This window comes from Trypanosoma brucei, chromosome 1, assembly GCF_000002445.2.
Source record: "Trypanosoma brucei brucei TREU927 chromosome 1, complete sequence".
NCBI classification, from domain to species: domain Eukaryota; phylum Euglenozoa; class Kinetoplastea; order Trypanosomatida; family Trypanosomatidae; genus Trypanosoma; species Trypanosoma brucei.
In genome coordinates, this window is record NC_008409.1 from 463,279 (window position 1) to 477,893 (window position 14,615).

Here is a 14,615-nt window from a genome sequence, read left to right on the forward strand (position 1 = left end):
CTTTTTTGTATTAGCTATCAAATTTTCTGTGTCTTGGATGAGGCGATATCATTAGGCGGCACCGACGCTGCGTAAAGACTTTGCGCCTCCTCACTGTTTATTTGTTTCATTTTCTTTTCCTTTTTTTTTTTGGTTATGTCCCCTCTAACAGGACTAACTTGTTAGCCTTCGTTTGAACGCAGAAGTAGAGGTTGAATGGAGCTCAATCTTACACAACTTCCACTTGTTCATATCACATTTTGCGGCCGCCCAGCGGTTTCCATTGGGGTCGTCAATTTGGTTGGTCTATTTGGCAGCACGGACTATGTGCTCCTTCAGCGGATCGGTAGTCAGGGTCAAACCGCGCTTCGCAAAGGGGATGGAGGAGGCAGGCATTCAAAAGATTCAAGGGATAGTAGCTTGGACTCATTGGAAATTGAGAATCGTGTGCGGAGTTCAAATATGAAGCTTTGCCGAAATACAGGCCTTCCAGTAGGATGCTACAACGTCGTAGAGGGCGGAATTTATGACGTGGTACGCTATAGCGACCTTCGTAAGGGGAAGGTTAAGGGTATGGATTTCGCCACGCTCAATAGACATAGTGATGGCCGACCCAAAACGCGCCGGGGGTGCAGAAGTCGAAGGAAACGACGCAGGGATGGCACTGTTGAAAACGCTGCACAGAGTACACCAAGCGATACAGTCTCTTCATCATTTAAACAACCTAGCACTCCCGTACCTACGGACCCCAGCGGTACCTCCGGGGGAACAAACGGAGTTTCTCAGCGTGCGAAGGTGGTGCGTGCCGCGCAGCCGTCGGAGAGGAAAGCACACCAGAAGGCAACAAAGGTGTCACAAACGTCTAAACAAACTGGGGGTAAAGAAGCGCCAGCTGTCGATGAAAAGAACTCCAACGGCACCAAGGTGGAAAGAACACGGACCACTAAACCAAGGGCGCCGGGAATACCCAAAGAGAGACCGCCACGTGTCGGTAAAGAAAAGGTTCAGCAACTGAAGCCTGTAGCGGAAGCCGCCCCGCAGCACGCACCGAGCAGATCACCGTCTCCTAGGCAGGCGAATAGTAACTTTGCCGCGGTGGTTTTAACGGCGTCGGATCTGCGGTCGTGTGACCTTGGCAGCAGTTTGTCAAATGTTTCGGTGTGCACGGACAAGGCAGAAACGCAGATGACACCAACGACGGGTCCGGTAACAACTTCAATGCAACTAAATAAGTCCAAACACGTCCCCAGCAGCACGGGTCGTACAGCTGCCCAGGACAACGGAGCAAAGAAAACACCCCAAGTGGCAACTCCTGTGGGCGAAAGTGCCAATGCGAAGAAGCAACAGGATGTGGTGGATGTGGACAATGCGCTGTTGGTTGGACATGGTTCCTCAAGTAACGGTAAGAAAGAAGGTGGGAGTACAGGTTTAGCAAACGTTAGAACGGATCATTCCCGAGATGTGGTGGACCGTCGGGCGGCTGCAGCGCCTTCGAATTCCATCGTTGAGTGCCCTTGTGCTCCCGATGCCGCAAGTCCGGAGCTGGGTTTCGTTACGGTCGAGAGTGCCTTATCCCGTGACTTTAGTTTAGGATCATCTCTTGCCTCATCTGCAGACTCGGTGTATTAAAAAAAAGAAAAATATACATATATAGAAAAATCTCTTGGTACTTGTCTGAATGTGGGAGTGGTTAAATTGTGAAAAATAAAGCGAATAAAAAGGAAGGAGCGTTCGATGGAACGAGCATGAGGCTTGAGAAACAAAAATTTCTTTGAGCACACGATTATTATATATTATTGTTCAGAATAATTTTATTTAGTGAGGGAAAGAATGAAATAGGGAGGAGAAACGACTCCAGTAGCCGTGTGAGAATTTGCTTCACTATTGCAAAGGTGAAAGCATTGACCGAAACAAATGTTTGGAATTGGAAGAAGAGAGCGTGAGATGCGATAACAAAGATCTAAAAACTGTTGACGCTGATGTTGGTGGTGGTGGTGGTGATGATGATAAGGTACCGAGGGAGCAAACAGGCAAACACACTCAGTAAAATGAAGGGAAGGAATTTAAAAAAAAAAAAAGCGAGCCGTTGACACAAAAATTTAAATGGTGTGGTTACACTGGACAACTGAACAAATCATGGAGAGGAAAGGGCATGCGAGAGTGAAGTTTGTGTGCTTCCCTAACTTCATTCTTCTTATATTGTTCCCTTTTTTGCTTCTCGTTTTCACATTGTTGGGAGACCTTTTTTTTTTGTTTTATTGCTATGTACAGTCTCTCACTCCTTCTCCCCTTATATTCAACTTTTTTTCTCGTTTTTTTTTCTTTTTGCTGTTTGATAAGCTGTTTCATTCTCCTCAACGGGATATTTTTTTGTACCCGCTTACTGTTTTTTTTTCTCTTTTCTTTTCCTTTGTTGAAGTTGCTGTTTGTTTGCCCCACATATGTTTTTTTTTTTTTACCCTGGTGGACTGCGAAGAGCAGATGCGGCAATTTATCTTTTATTTACCCCACTTCAGCAGCATCACTTTTCTTTCCCTGAAGTAATGGTTACAATCTGTTTTGTTTTTTTTTTAACAATATCATTATTGTTATCGGTGGTGTTTTCTCTATTACTCATAAATCTCAAAGCATTTGCCTGCGTGTTGTCCGCGGCTCCCGCTTTTCTTCGTCAGCCCCCTCATCATTGATATATTTTCGGTTTGTTGTGGTTGTTTTCTCTTTCTTTCTTTTTTTTTTTTGATGTTGATGTTGATGTTGATGGCGGAGTTGGTTTTCTTTGGGAGCCGCTTTTCAATTCATATTTGTCCTTATGGTTACTTTGCCGCTTCACTGGGACCGGCAAAGAGGTGACAAACGAATGTAATGACAGATCCTTCATTTCATTTCGTTTTGTTTATTTTATTTTCGGTAGAGGTGGAAATCATTTCTCTTTTCGTGTCTGCTTATGTGCGCCGTTGTTGGTGTTAGTGTTTTTGTTCATTTTTTCCCCCTTTGGCGGTGTGTTGAGTGCAAACATACAAATGCAATGGGCCATGCATTCACTTCAATCTTCATGCTTCAGTAGCTATATAATATATATATATATATATATATATATGTATGTATATATATATATATATGTTTTTTTTTTGTATGTGTGTCTGTGCTCTAGCCCCTTCACTCTCAAACTTATGTAGGCATTCAATTGCCGCACTGTGGTGGAAACAAAATTTACCATTCGCGTTTTCTTTCTTCTTCTGTTGTTAGTATTTGTTGCCTTTTTTTTTCTCTTTTACTAAGGTAGAATTTTTTTTTCATAAAATAATAAAAGGAACTACTAATAACGGGGTTCCAATCCTTTTCGGCCAGCTTTAACGACACTTCTGCATAAGGGGAGGAGGGGGGAAGTTATTTTTTAAAAAAAAAGTAAAGAAGTTGTGGAATTCAAGTGCGCTGGTATCAAATACATAAGTCACGTGATTGCGTCCAAAGAAAACCAGTGAAGCTGGATTTATTAACGTCAGACACTTCCAAACAAAAAAAACAAATAAGATTTAGTATAAGGTTACACATATTTTGTTGTTGATTTACATATATAGTTGACTTGTTTGCTTTATTTTGTTCTATTTTATTCTATTTTTTTTTTTTCGTACGTTGTTGTGAGGGACCTACCAGGATGAATAACGCATTGGATCCGGCAAAGGCACCACAATTTCTTGATATGATGTTGCGCCGCAATAAAATGGTAATGGTGTCCGCCACGTATTGTCAGTTCTGCACAAAACTGAAGATGTTACTGATTGAACTCAAACACCGTTTCGTTTCACTTGAAATTGATATTATTCCCAACGGTCGTGAAGTGTTTGCAGAAGTGGTGGGACGCACGGGTGTACATACGGTGCCTCAAGTTTTTCTTAATGGGAAGTATTTTGGCGGTTATGATGAACTTGTTGCAATGTACCGGGCAGGGCACCTTTCAGCCGAAATTGAAAGGGGCTGAAGAGGTAATTATTGTTTATGTATTGTGAGCATAGGCGTAACGAAATATATATTTATGTGTATGTTCACTTCGATGGAGCGTACAGCTGTAATGTTTAATTGTCTCATTTTGAGACGGGCAGTGGTCATTTGGCTTTTTGCTGTTGTTGTTATTGTTGTTGTTTTTTTTTCTTATGTTTTTTTTTGTTTCTTCTGTCACCACTTTCTTTCTTTCTTTCTTTCTTTCATCGTTCCATAGAAATTTGAACGATGATGTGGAAAGGGAGGATTGTGTGGAGAAAATGAGGCACACGAACATGGAAGTTTGTTAATAGGTATTCATACTCACACATGTATTTGTATGGCGTGCACATCTCGCTGATTCTCTGTTTTGGTTTTATTTGTTGTTGTATGCTGCTCGGCAGGGGAAGGGAGAAAAAAGAAAAACAAAGAGCAGAAACATTTTGGTTGTCCTGTTGGTCGCATTATTCGATGCATGTGTGTGTGTGTGTGTGTGTGTGGTCTTCCGTCTCCCCTCACTTCCTCACGCATGCATTTATTATTATTATTATTATTATTATTATTATTATTATTATTATTATTATTATTATTATTATTATTATTATTATTATTATTATTATTATGGTGCACCTGTGTGTTATTTGTCATGTGCATTTATTATCTTCGATCCGTCCACTATTATTTCCTTTCTCGTTTTGCGTTATTTGTACACTAAAAGTTGCTATTGCTCTAGCAATTGTGTATTAATTAATTTATTTATTTATTCGGCTACTGATATCATCATTGCATTCTTACTTCATCCCCCTAATTCTGCTTGTCAGGTGTGCATCCAAACGTTTACTTAGAGACAAGCGAGTCAAATACTGGCATTTATATTTATATATTTATATATTTATATATATTCTGATTTGACTGACAGAGCCCTTGAAATTACACGGACTACCTCCTACGGCCAACTCGATGGGAATTTATTCCGACACTGATGATGACTCTCCCATCGGGATTGAGGTGGTAGGCGAGGCGAGTTCTGATTCGGAAGAACCAAACCCCCATTCAACCACAAAGCGAAAAGTTTCCGGGGCTGTAGACCATAATAATGGTTATAATCAAAAAAAAAACAAGCGGAGGCGGTTAAAAAATAAATGGGAGGAAAACCCTCAGCTGCACGAAACGCCGGATGAGGAGCAAATTAGCAACGTTAAAAAGCGTGTTTATGTGTTGGACACATGTTCTATTGTTGAGCACATTGAGTGGTCAATTTTGGAGGAAGTTGCCAAGTATTACTTGATTATCATACCAAAGAAAGTGATGGACGAATTAGGAAAAATGGAAGGGGGAAGGGGAAGTACATGCAACAGGGTGTTGAACAAACTGGAGAATGAGCACACGAGTAACAAAATGAATGTTGGCTTCCGTTTGCAGCGCAAAAATGATAAGGACAAAAATGTTTTGTCTGCAGCTCGTGTGAATGACGATCACATTCTTTCGTGTGCATGTTCCTTCCGTAACGAACATGATGTCGTATTAGTTACGAGTGATAATATATTGAAACTGAAGGCATATGCAGAGGGCATACCGACAGTATCGACGCTCAAAGACGTCACCCGACTGACTAATGGTTTAAGAGGTGGGAAATTTGAATGAGAATGTTCCCAGTTATCCCTTTATTCGTTTGCATTAAACCCTTTCGCGCTTGTTTGACTGTTTGGCTACGGTTTTTTTAGGAGGGAAGAGGGGCTCGCCTAAAGGAAAAAAGATATGAAAAGAAAAAAAAAGGAAAGAAAGAGAGAAGAAAGAGTAGGGGCGGAAGCGAGGAGGAGTTTACCCGCAACCTCCACGAGTGCGCATGCACATGAGGGAAAAGAGAAATGTGCGTGTGAAGCTCACGTCACCGCTTGTTTTTTTTTCTTTTCTCAGTCACAACTTCCTCCGTTGTATGCTTGTACACGCATACATTTATTTGCTCATTTATTGAATTACTTCATGCTTTCGACACTTCAACCTCCCACCTCCTCCCACTTATCACGGAATGCAAAAAAAAAAAAAGAAAGAAACGCCTTTGTTGTGATGGTGAGTGGCGTACCTCAACATCTTCCCTTCCCTTCTCTTCTCTTCTCGTGCTGTGTCGTGTCGTGTCTCGCTGTTTCTCTTCTTATTGTTGTGATTGGCATTTATATGTATGTATATTTATAAATATATATATATATATGTTTGTGTGTGTCTCTGTGATATCATCATCTCTTCACCGCAGTCGCCGTTATTTCTTCGTTTTGCTTTCTGCTATCACCGCGCAAATTCAGATGCGTGGTAATTACAGTTTTTAGTGACATAACCTCGTTGGCTTTAAAAAGAACAGATAAACCAAGTGAAAAACGAAAGGCAACGTCACTAAAAAGGAAAGCTTAATTACATCCCGGGTGCTAATTAGGTTTTTTCCTATGCATTTACATGGGTATGTGAGTGAGTGAGTGAGTGAGTGAGTGAGTGAGTGACAGGGAATAAAAGATTGTTGAACTCAACTGAAAAACACACATCGAAATATTCTCCAACTCTCTTTACAGTTCTCTTACTGCTCCCCGCTCGTGTGGAAATATATAATGTCTCACATAAAGGCAGAGAAATTTTTAACAAACAAATTAATTTGTTTAGTTTTCTGCTTTTATGATTTGAAAACGAAAAAAAGATCTTTATGGAAACTACACGGCCAAGTAGTCGGTTGTTCTTCTCTTTGCCTTTTGTGTATTTGCTCACACGGTTTTTGCATCTGAACATTCTGATCTCACATCACCGAATAATTGTTACACAATTTTTTTCTCTCCCCTTCCGCCTCTCTTTCTTGCGACTGGTTCCTCGCTTCTTTTTTTTTGTTTGTTTGTTCGCTTAGTTAGCGCCCACAAGTGAAGGAGGGCGAGTTGTGGGCCTGTAAGTGGTACTTTAGATTGCACGTCGGTAGTTGCTTCTGATCTGCGTATTGCAACTTTCGTGTTGTAAAATAGATTGCGGTAGTACTAGCAGTGGGTTTTTGCCCTGTGCGCGATGGATAATAGCACGGAACTTGGGCCTTTAAATTCACCTGGCAACATCTTTACTTCTCATGGTGAGGGTAACAGTATTGGCACTTCGTCTCCGCCACATCCGCATTCTACAGAGAGTACGGGTGATAATAATGAGTTTATGAACCCACACAATATAGTTTCCAGTCATATGCCTTCACGTGAGGGGTCTGTTTTTGTGAATCGACATCCCCCTGAGAGGCCGGTGGAGACTCTCGAAAAAGACGATCAAAACCGATCCTACCTGTACTCGCCGGCTCCAACTACCGACTGCAATGAATCTGTGAACTTTGTTTGCATGCAAGAGGCAGCAGCAGCAGGATTGCAAACTCCAATTGTACCGGCTGCGTCATCATCAATAAGTCAACACACCGCAGCAGAATCTAAAAGTGTCCACTCCACTGAAAATAACAATGACTTCGTGAAAGTGTTCACGACTAGCAAAGGCAGTCATAAAGGGGGAAGATTGGAGGCGTTGCGGCGGATTTCCAATAAGCACAAAACATTCATTGGACTTACGACGATCACGCCACAGCAACGAAACACCAATGACTGCATTAACCGAAGTATTAATGCCAGTGCACCCAACGAACTTTCGCGTGCGGGCGATAACGGTGCTGTTACCAATCCTGGGGGCACAAAACTGGTGCACAGTGTTCCTGTAAAACAGTTGCAACCCCAAGTATCTCATATTGTGCTCGATACATGCAGTTTGCTGCGGGTTGGGCCACTCCAGTTGGCATGTCTCATGAGGAGGGCCGTTGTGTGCCTGCCACATGGAGTTTTACATGAAATGGACTCGTGGAACCATGTAGCCAAAAAATATGAAGATGAAATCAGCAGGAAGCGGGCGTTTGTTGCTCGTCGCATACGTACTTGGGTGCACTACGCTACCAAATATAAGGCAAGCATACGTCTTCAGGCGATGAATGAGGTGAACACTGCGTTTGACAAACATGTGCAGAGGAATGATATGGCAATTCTTGGTTTTGCGGTGTTCCTGGAACGTAATGAAAAGACTTTGGTGGAATTTGTGACAGATGATACATACCTTTCCCTGACAGCGGCCCAAGAGTTAAAAGGTGTAGTCCGAACAACAAAAGGTTTATTGGATTATTACGGGTGCTAAATGAACTCTGAGCAGTGCGTGGAAACCACGGAGGGGAGGGGGAAAAAAAAAATGAGAAGAAACAATTGTTTGGATAAAGTCTGAAGGTAATGGCGGCGCAGAGATTTTTAAATGGAAGTTGAAGTACCCTATTCAGATTCTTTTTTTTCCCCCTGTTCATTTGGATGTATCAGATGCTGCGAACGGTGGTATCAATAGGTTTAGATGATACCGAAAAGGAATGAAATTGTAAAGAAGGAGTGTTTATTGAGTGAACGATTTATTTGGAACCGTATTCGTCCATTCACAGATAATAGTTGGTTCCGTAAAGATAAAAAGAAAAAAAAAGAAAGTACAAGAAAAACGGCTCGAAACTTTCAGTCTTCGTTTTCAGCACAAAAACGAAAAAAAGAGAAGAGAGGTGGCACGGAGAGACTCATGAAATAGCACTGGCGCACAAATTAATGTGAATAATTTTTTTTTAATTTCTTCGCCTCTGCCCTCAACGTGCCAAATCATTTGTGACGTGTTCCTTCGAGACTTGATATATCGAGTTTGTGCATTTCTTCACTTCGCAAAAAATAATTAAAGTTAGTGTGAGGTGGAAAGAAGAGGAAAAGGGAGGGAAACAGAGAACTGGTGAGAAATCTTTATTGCATTGTTTCCGCTTTTGTCGCTAGTCTCGGTTCCGATGCGGAACTAATTTTTGCTTTAAAGGTTGCACCAAGAGTTTTGGTTATGTGCTCGTATTTTTGTGTGAGCGACGAGTTTTTTTTTTTTTCTTACCTTTTATCTTTTTGTTCGTTTCAGCCTTACGCCTTTTTTTTTTAAAAAAATCTCTCTCTTTTACTAATGTTAGCAACGTCGGTCAGGGTGATGTCGCCGTTGTTCTTTTTTTTTTTTACTTTCTTTTTCTTACCTACTCTATGGCGCCAAGATTCGTGTCGAATTTATACTTTTTGAAAGAAAGAAAAAAACAAAAAGAATGTTTGTGAGGTGGTGTTATTCGAATACGAGCAGAATTATGGAGTCGTTAAGTTGATTTTGATTATGGTAATTATATAAAAGACGGTAGAAACATTTTATTATTATTATTACTATTGCTTCGTTTTGTACGCCGATATTTCCACTTCAGTTATTATGTTTGCCACTTCAAACAAGTTGGTTGATAAATGTTCGCAGTAGAGAAAAATCCACCAGTGTTGAGAGGGGGTGAAGATTCTTTCTTTATGTTTTGTGGAAAGGAGACGAAGAACTACACAAAGTGAAGCTTACTGTGATGGATGAATCCTGTAGGATGATAACAATGATGCATAGTGATAGTAACTGCTTGTGATTGATCGTTCAGGTATCATATTTATTGTATGTATATATACATATATATATATATATATATATATATATATATATATCTGTATCTGTGTCTATCTGTCTATATATTATTATAATATAATATTATACAATATAATATTAATATAGTATAGTATATTATATTATATTGTATTATATTATATTAAATTGCATTCGGCTCTTCTCTAATTTGTGTGATTCGAATGTTGCGGGCAGGTGTGCCACATGTTCTTTCTGCCCGTAGCCTCCTTGATCTTTCTTGCACTGCTTCCCCTCTATTATTATTATTGTTATTATTGCCGCTGTTACTCACCTTGTTCATATATTTCTTTTCGTTTCGTTCTCTTCACTTCTCTTCCTCTTCTGTCTGTCTCTTCTACTTTTCTTTAATTTCTCCTTCCTTTTTCACGTATTCATTACAAATTCTTCGAAGTGTCTTTTTCTCTTGTATCATCTTGTATTTTGTTCGTTTTGTTATTAATTAGTTTCCCTAATTGAGTGCGGTCGCTACCTATTTTCCCCACCACTACGGACGTGGGAATAAATACAACCACAGACCACGCACATTTATATATTTGTTTGCGTGTTTATATATATTTTTTGTAGATACTCAAAAATTCAAAAAGGAAAGCAATATTAATATTAATACACACAAAAAATACAAAGAAAGGGAAAAGAGGGAAAGCTCAAAAGCAAAAGGAATAGAAGCTTTGCTTCAAATTCTTTATTGGTCGAAACCTCCTGTCGTAATTTACAAGGACAGGGAAGTACGTTTCTCCCAAGAGCAGAAATTTCCTTACAGAAAAATAAATAAGAAACGGCTACAGAAGTTCTTGAGCATCTCATATATTTATTAACTTATTTTCATCTATCTTTATATTTGTATCTATAGTGTCGGAAACCAAAATAAATAAATAAATCAAGGCGAAGAACAAACAGAGGCAAAAGAAGGAAGTAAGAGGATAAGCAGCAGACAAAGTTAGTCAAGTGGTTCATTATAGCGAAAAATAAAACAGTGTCTACCATAGTTCAAGCGCAATATTATATTTGCATATACACGCATTGGTAAGTTGTACTTTTTTCCCCCTCGTTTTTATTATTATTATTATTTTTTTACTTCCAGGCCACTCTTCCTTTCATACCTTACTCCGGCCATTCATAACCTCTGTTTTGGTTGGCGTCCGCTGCCGTCGGTTGGAGGCGTATCTCTGAGTGCTTTGGCGTCTGTTGGTGCGATAAAATATCGGCGTTGGGTACGTGGATTCCGGAGCAGAAAAAAAAAACAAAACCAACATAAAAAGAAAGCATAAAGGGAACTGGATTGAGAAGGCGTTACATAACTATTATTTAGCAGCCACACACTCCCAACATTCCCGTCATTTTTTGTGTATTGTTCAGACAATCCATACGAGTTGATTAAGTGGAATCATGCGGCCCGCTCCCACGGATGCTAACATGTATAACAACGTGAAGAAGAATGATGCGGATAACGGGCTGAGTTCATCAAACCACTATAACAGTGTTAATTCCGTGAAAACTAGAGAAGGTACGCATAAGGTTTTAAGACTTGGGGTCGGCACGTACAGCAACGACTTAAGTAAGCGGACTGGTGCGGTTACGGCGACAAATGCGCTCAACTCGCAAGGAAATTCCGTTAGGACCGATCCCGCAGGGACAAGAGGTCATCTCACAAACTCAGCAAGGCAACACAAAAATGCGGAGAGTCCAGTAACGGGAACATGCAGCACGGGGCAGTTGAAAACCAACTGCTCAGTGGGAACTGAGGGGAAGGCGGGTGGTACAACACAACCCCTAAAGTTGTTGCGACCGCCAATGACAACTGTAGAGCCAATGGAAAACCTCACGGGGTTAATTTCGCCTTTAGAGGGTTCGGCAACTGCCAGTGACTCGAGCGGCAACTGCCGGCGGAAGACGGTACGAAACCTCCCACTGATTGATGTCACACCACAACCACCAGCGCCGCTTCCCAAAGGTCAGGACACCGGTGGAAGCAAAAGAAGTGGATATATCACATGTCAGCGTGTAAAACCTTCCATATCACTGAAATCCCTCTCGCCAAACGTGTCACCGCCCTCCACCAGAGTGCTTCCAGATGTTCACAGCCCGCAATCGGTAGCGTTGCGCCTGCCACTACGCCATCAGCACGCAAAACCAACCGCCGTTACCAATTCCACGCAATTGGAGCCCATGTGGAAGGAGCGAGGAAAAAATGATGAGCATCACAATAAAGCCAATGAGGAACTGAAAAACATTGCGGACAAGAAGGTGGCGGAGACTCACAACGAAGGGAAGTTTACGAATATTATAGGTTGGGTTTCGGTTAGTGAAAGAGTGGAAGCAGCAGCAAATAAGACACATGACACAGGCAATGAGTCAAGTGGAGTGATACAAACTGGTCAACGTGAGGATCCCTCGCTAGTTCTTGCCGAAAGCTGTGCGCATATGTGGGAAAGTTTAATGAGGGGTGCTGCAGCGGGCGGTTCTTCTCTCTCCAGTTTAGCCGAAAACGCCAATTGTCAACACAAAGGGGATAGCTCTGCAAAAGATGTGGAAAAGAAGTCACTTGAAGCGAGTTCGACAGAAGTAAAGAAGGATGATATCGTGCGGCGAGTGGTTGATTTAACCACGTGGGCGGCCACACCACTTTTATCGGTAAATGACGACCTTCACACATTGTTGAGACATTCTGCAGCAACACATCATCAGTGGTGCGGAGAGCGGGATGCCGCCACGAAAGATAATCCAATTACGTTAGAGCGAGGAGGAGAATTGAAGACGTTGAATCACCGCGTCCACAACGTTATCGCCCAAATTCTTCACCCGAAGCGTCCACTACAGCCAAGTTACCCGAGCAGAATGCCTTTAGTAATGGAAAAAGTTCACGGCAAACGTCGTGCGGTTTCGCCGCTTCGTTTCTATGGACCGAAGGGAAAAGTGATTGGTCCACGATGGTTTGAGTCCGCATTGGATGATGCGAAGCGTGTGGCAAGTCCCAATATTGGGCTCCTTGAGGCTGGAGAAGCGGAAAAGGCAATGAGTTGCAAACGCTCTTAGAAACGACAGGTGAAGGAACAGTATTAAAATAGAACGAACGAAAAAAAAAAACAAAAAAGGAACAGAGGGAAGATGTGTCTGGGGGGGAGAGGGGGAAAAAAAAAAAGAAAAAAAAACTGTGATGTCAACCGCTGGTATTCCCAGTTTTGCTCACAGGATGGTATCAAAAAAAATCACACACGTATGTGTGGCAGCAGAACCTCCATGACTTTCCTTTCCTTCCTATTCCATATCGTATATATATATATATATATTCTTCTTTCTTTTTGTCAGCCTTCCCGCCGGCATACAACTGGAGCAAGTTTACTTCCAGACCACTTATTATATAATCGACAGTAACATCCCTGTATCCGTTGGGCACGTGCGTGCCTGTTTTTCATGGCGGGAACAGAGGGGGGAAACAAAGAAAATAGTGGTAATAATAATAATAACAATTATTATTATTACTATTACTTTTCTTTTTCATTAAGGAGAACCAGTGGGAGATGTGTACAATATTGGGGAAAGTTTGTGGTTTGTTGTGAGCGCTGTGGATGGCGGGAAAGTTTTGAAGTCCAACAAGCGGGAGGAAAGTAATGGGTTGTTGAATGTGACTTGCAGAGGAAAGAGGAAACTAAATAAAATAAAAGATATAAAATGAATTAAAGTGAAGTGATGCCATGTGATGTGATGTAAAAATGAAGAAGAGTAGAAGTTAAACAGGAGAAAGGTAAAGAAAGTTTCTTTTTTTTTTCCATTGGTTTGGTTTGTTCGTTTTGGAGGGTTAAGTGCCAGCAAAAGGAAAAGTAAAAGAAAACAAAAGAGGGAGAACGGTGACTTTTAGGATAGGGGTGATGGGGAATTACATTCAGCAAAAAATTAAAAAAAACAGAAATAAAAAAAAAAGTAAAAGTAAAGGTGAATGTCTGACATTACTCCGACAGCAGGTTCCGCTTTCTGTTCCCACACTACACCGTCTTATAAAAAAGAAAAAATATTTTTATACTCAACACAATGCAGTCATCGGATTTTCCGTTATTCTTATTCTCGTTTTTTTGACTTTTTTTTTCTTTACCCTTTTTTATTTATCTATTTGACTTCTCTTCGTTCTCATGTGGCTTGTGTATTTAAATTTCGGCCTGACCAGGTCTAAAAAAAAGAAGAAAAAAGAAAGAGTAAAGGATTAATTTCTCATGTCTGTAAGTGTGTGTTTGTGTGCCTGAGCCGATGTCTTTTTAATTTTTATTTTTCGATTTGGCATTCGTCTTGAAACTATTGGCTACTGCACGTGACCAACGCGCAAAACTCTCTCTCTCTCACACGCACACACACACACACACAAAAGAAAAAAAAGGTTCAATGGTAAAAAAAAAAAGAAAAAGAGAGAAAAAAATAGGAGATGAGAAAAAATAACAATGAACAATAATAAACGTGCATTGCATCATTATTTTGTACGTCTCGCTTTTTTTTTTTGTTTTTGTGCGTTCGGTCATCCTCCTGTTGTTGTTATTCGAGAGGTCAAATGATAGGAGTTGGTGATGGTAACAACAATAATATAAATAGTAATAATAATAATAATAAAAATAATAGTAACGATAATAATAAAATTGATGATGTTGAGAATTTGATTGCGCTGGTACTTGTAGCTTATTTATTGTTATAACCGGTTCTGATCTTCAACCAACCACCCGCTCGTGGGAGGAATCTCACACGTCAAATATTTAAATGTTAGTACAAGTATATTTAAAAATACAAAATATATTGAATGTATAATATATTCTTTCTCTCTTTTTTTTCTTTTTGTTATTTTGTTTTGTGGGAAAGGGTGTGATATTCTGCACAGGGATGAGGATCGTCTCCTCCTCTAGTGCTTTGTTTGTTTGTTTGTTCGTTATCTTCTGTTTTTAAACTTCCTTTTTCTTCAAAAAAAAAAAAAAGAAAACCCCTTCACGGTCCACTATTTCTTTCATATGTTGTTTTCTAAGACTCTTTCCTTACCTCTTGCTTCTTCACTGTCGTTCTTGCCGTTGTCATTACTCCGGTTTGTATTTTTTTTTATGTTTTTTTTTAAAAGAAAAAAGAGGAAAAAAAAA

General features: G+C 40.4%; 10 protein-coding genes across 10 annotated transcripts, besides 13 other annotated features; 9 read left to right on the forward strand and 1 right to left on the reverse strand.

The window, feature by feature from the left end:
- Positions 1–195: 195 nt before the first annotated feature.
- Positions 196–1,608, forward strand: TB927.1.1750 (hypothetical protein, conserved; the record flags this gene model as incomplete). The annotated part of the gene is made up of 1 exon (XM_001218876.1): positions 196–1,608. One exon carries the CDS (start codon positions 196–198, stop codon positions 1,606–1,608), a length of 1,413 nt encoding a protein of 470 aa, XP_001218877.1.
- A 474-nt stretch (positions 1,609–2,082) lies between these two features.
- Positions 2,083–2,215: a sequence feature (Signal anchor predicted for Tb927.1.1760 by SignalP 2.0 HMM (Signal peptide probabilty 0.022, signal anchor probability 0.978) with cleavage site probability 0.012 between residues 45 and 46).
- Positions 2,083–2,523, forward strand: TB927.1.1760 (hypothetical protein, conserved; the record flags this gene model as incomplete). Its single annotated transcript, XM_001218877.1, has 1 exon — positions 2,083–2,523. One exon carries the CDS (start codon positions 2,083–2,085, stop codon positions 2,521–2,523), a length of 441 nt encoding a protein of 146 aa, XP_001218878.1.
- Positions 2,146–2,214: a sequence feature (3 probable transmembrane helices predicted for Tb927.1.1760 by TMHMM2.0 at aa 22-44, 54-76 and 88-110).
- Positions 2,242–2,310: a sequence feature (3 probable transmembrane helices predicted for Tb927.1.1760 by TMHMM2.0 at aa 22-44, 54-76 and 88-110).
- Positions 2,344–2,412: a sequence feature (3 probable transmembrane helices predicted for Tb927.1.1760 by TMHMM2.0 at aa 22-44, 54-76 and 88-110).
- A 1,111-nt stretch (positions 2,524–3,634) lies between the features above and the next one.
- TB927.1.1770 (glutaredoxin, putative) lies at positions 3,635–3,958 on the forward strand (the record flags this gene model as incomplete). Its single annotated transcript, XM_001218878.1, has 1 exon — positions 3,635–3,958. One exon carries the CDS (start codon positions 3,635–3,637, stop codon positions 3,956–3,958), a length of 324 nt encoding a protein of 107 aa, XP_001218879.1.
- Positions 3,959–4,287: 329 nt separating this feature from the next.
- Positions 4,288–4,363: a sequence feature (Signal anchor predicted for Tb927.1.1780 by SignalP 2.0 HMM (Signal peptide probabilty 0.382, signal anchor probability 0.601) with cleavage site probability 0.141 between residues 26 and 27).
- Positions 4,288–4,704, forward strand: TB927.1.1780 (hypothetical protein, unlikely; the record flags this gene model as incomplete). Its single annotated transcript, XM_001218879.1, has 1 exon — positions 4,288–4,704. One exon carries the CDS (start codon positions 4,288–4,290, stop codon positions 4,702–4,704), a length of 417 nt encoding a protein of 138 aa, XP_001218880.1.
- Positions 4,297–4,365: a sequence feature (5 probable transmembrane helices predicted for Tb927.1.1780 by TMHMM2.0 at aa 4-26, 38-60, 64-86, 88-110 and 115-137).
- Positions 4,399–4,467: a sequence feature (5 probable transmembrane helices predicted for Tb927.1.1780 by TMHMM2.0 at aa 4-26, 38-60, 64-86, 88-110 and 115-137).
- Positions 4,477–4,545: a sequence feature (5 probable transmembrane helices predicted for Tb927.1.1780 by TMHMM2.0 at aa 4-26, 38-60, 64-86, 88-110 and 115-137).
- Positions 4,549–4,617: a sequence feature (5 probable transmembrane helices predicted for Tb927.1.1780 by TMHMM2.0 at aa 4-26, 38-60, 64-86, 88-110 and 115-137).
- Positions 4,630–4,698: a sequence feature (5 probable transmembrane helices predicted for Tb927.1.1780 by TMHMM2.0 at aa 4-26, 38-60, 64-86, 88-110 and 115-137).
- A 55-nt stretch (positions 4,705–4,759) lies between the features above and the next one.
- Positions 4,760–4,765: a repeat region (inverted telomeric repeat hexamer CCCTAA).
- A 152-nt stretch (positions 4,766–4,917) lies between these two features.
- On the forward strand, positions 4,918–5,601 carry TB927.1.1790 (hypothetical protein; the record flags this gene model as incomplete). Its single annotated transcript, XM_001218880.1, has 1 exon — positions 4,918–5,601. One exon carries the CDS (start codon positions 4,918–4,920, stop codon positions 5,599–5,601), a length of 684 nt encoding a protein of 227 aa, XP_001218881.1.
- Positions 5,602–5,715: 114 nt separating this feature from the next.
- On the forward strand, positions 5,716–6,150 carry TB927.1.1800 (hypothetical protein, unlikely; the record flags this gene model as incomplete). The annotated part of the gene is made up of 1 exon (XM_001218881.1): positions 5,716–6,150. One exon carries the CDS (start codon positions 5,716–5,718, stop codon positions 6,148–6,150), a length of 435 nt encoding a protein of 144 aa, XP_001218882.1.
- Positions 6,076–6,144: a sequence feature (1 probable transmembrane helix predicted for Tb927.1.1800 by TMHMM2.0 at aa 121-143).
- On the reverse strand, positions 6,394–6,729 carry TB927.1.1810 (hypothetical protein, unlikely; the record flags this gene model as incomplete). The annotated part of the gene is made up of 1 exon (XM_001218882.1): positions 6,394–6,729. The coding sequence occupies one exon, from the start codon at positions 6,727–6,729 to the stop codon at positions 6,394–6,396; it is 336 nt and encodes a 111-aa protein (XP_001218883.1).
- A 264-nt stretch (positions 6,730–6,993) lies between these two features.
- On the forward strand, positions 6,994–8,139 carry TB927.1.1820 (hypothetical protein, conserved; the record flags this gene model as incomplete). Its single annotated transcript, XM_001218883.1, has 1 exon — positions 6,994–8,139. The coding sequence occupies one exon, from the start codon at positions 6,994–6,996 to the stop codon at positions 8,137–8,139; it is 1,146 nt and encodes a 381-aa protein (XP_001218884.1).
- Positions 8,344–8,565, forward strand: TB927.1.1830 (hypothetical protein, unlikely; the record flags this gene model as incomplete). Its single annotated transcript, XM_001218884.1, has 1 exon — positions 8,344–8,565. One exon carries the CDS (start codon positions 8,344–8,346, stop codon positions 8,563–8,565), a length of 222 nt encoding a protein of 73 aa, XP_001218885.1.
- Positions 9,957–9,962: a repeat region (inverted telomeric repeat hexamer CCCTAA).
- On the forward strand, positions 10,897–12,543 carry TB927.1.1840 (hypothetical protein, conserved; the record flags this gene model as incomplete). Its single annotated transcript, XM_001218885.1, has 1 exon — positions 10,897–12,543. One exon carries the CDS (start codon positions 10,897–10,899, stop codon positions 12,541–12,543), a length of 1,647 nt encoding a protein of 548 aa, XP_001218886.1.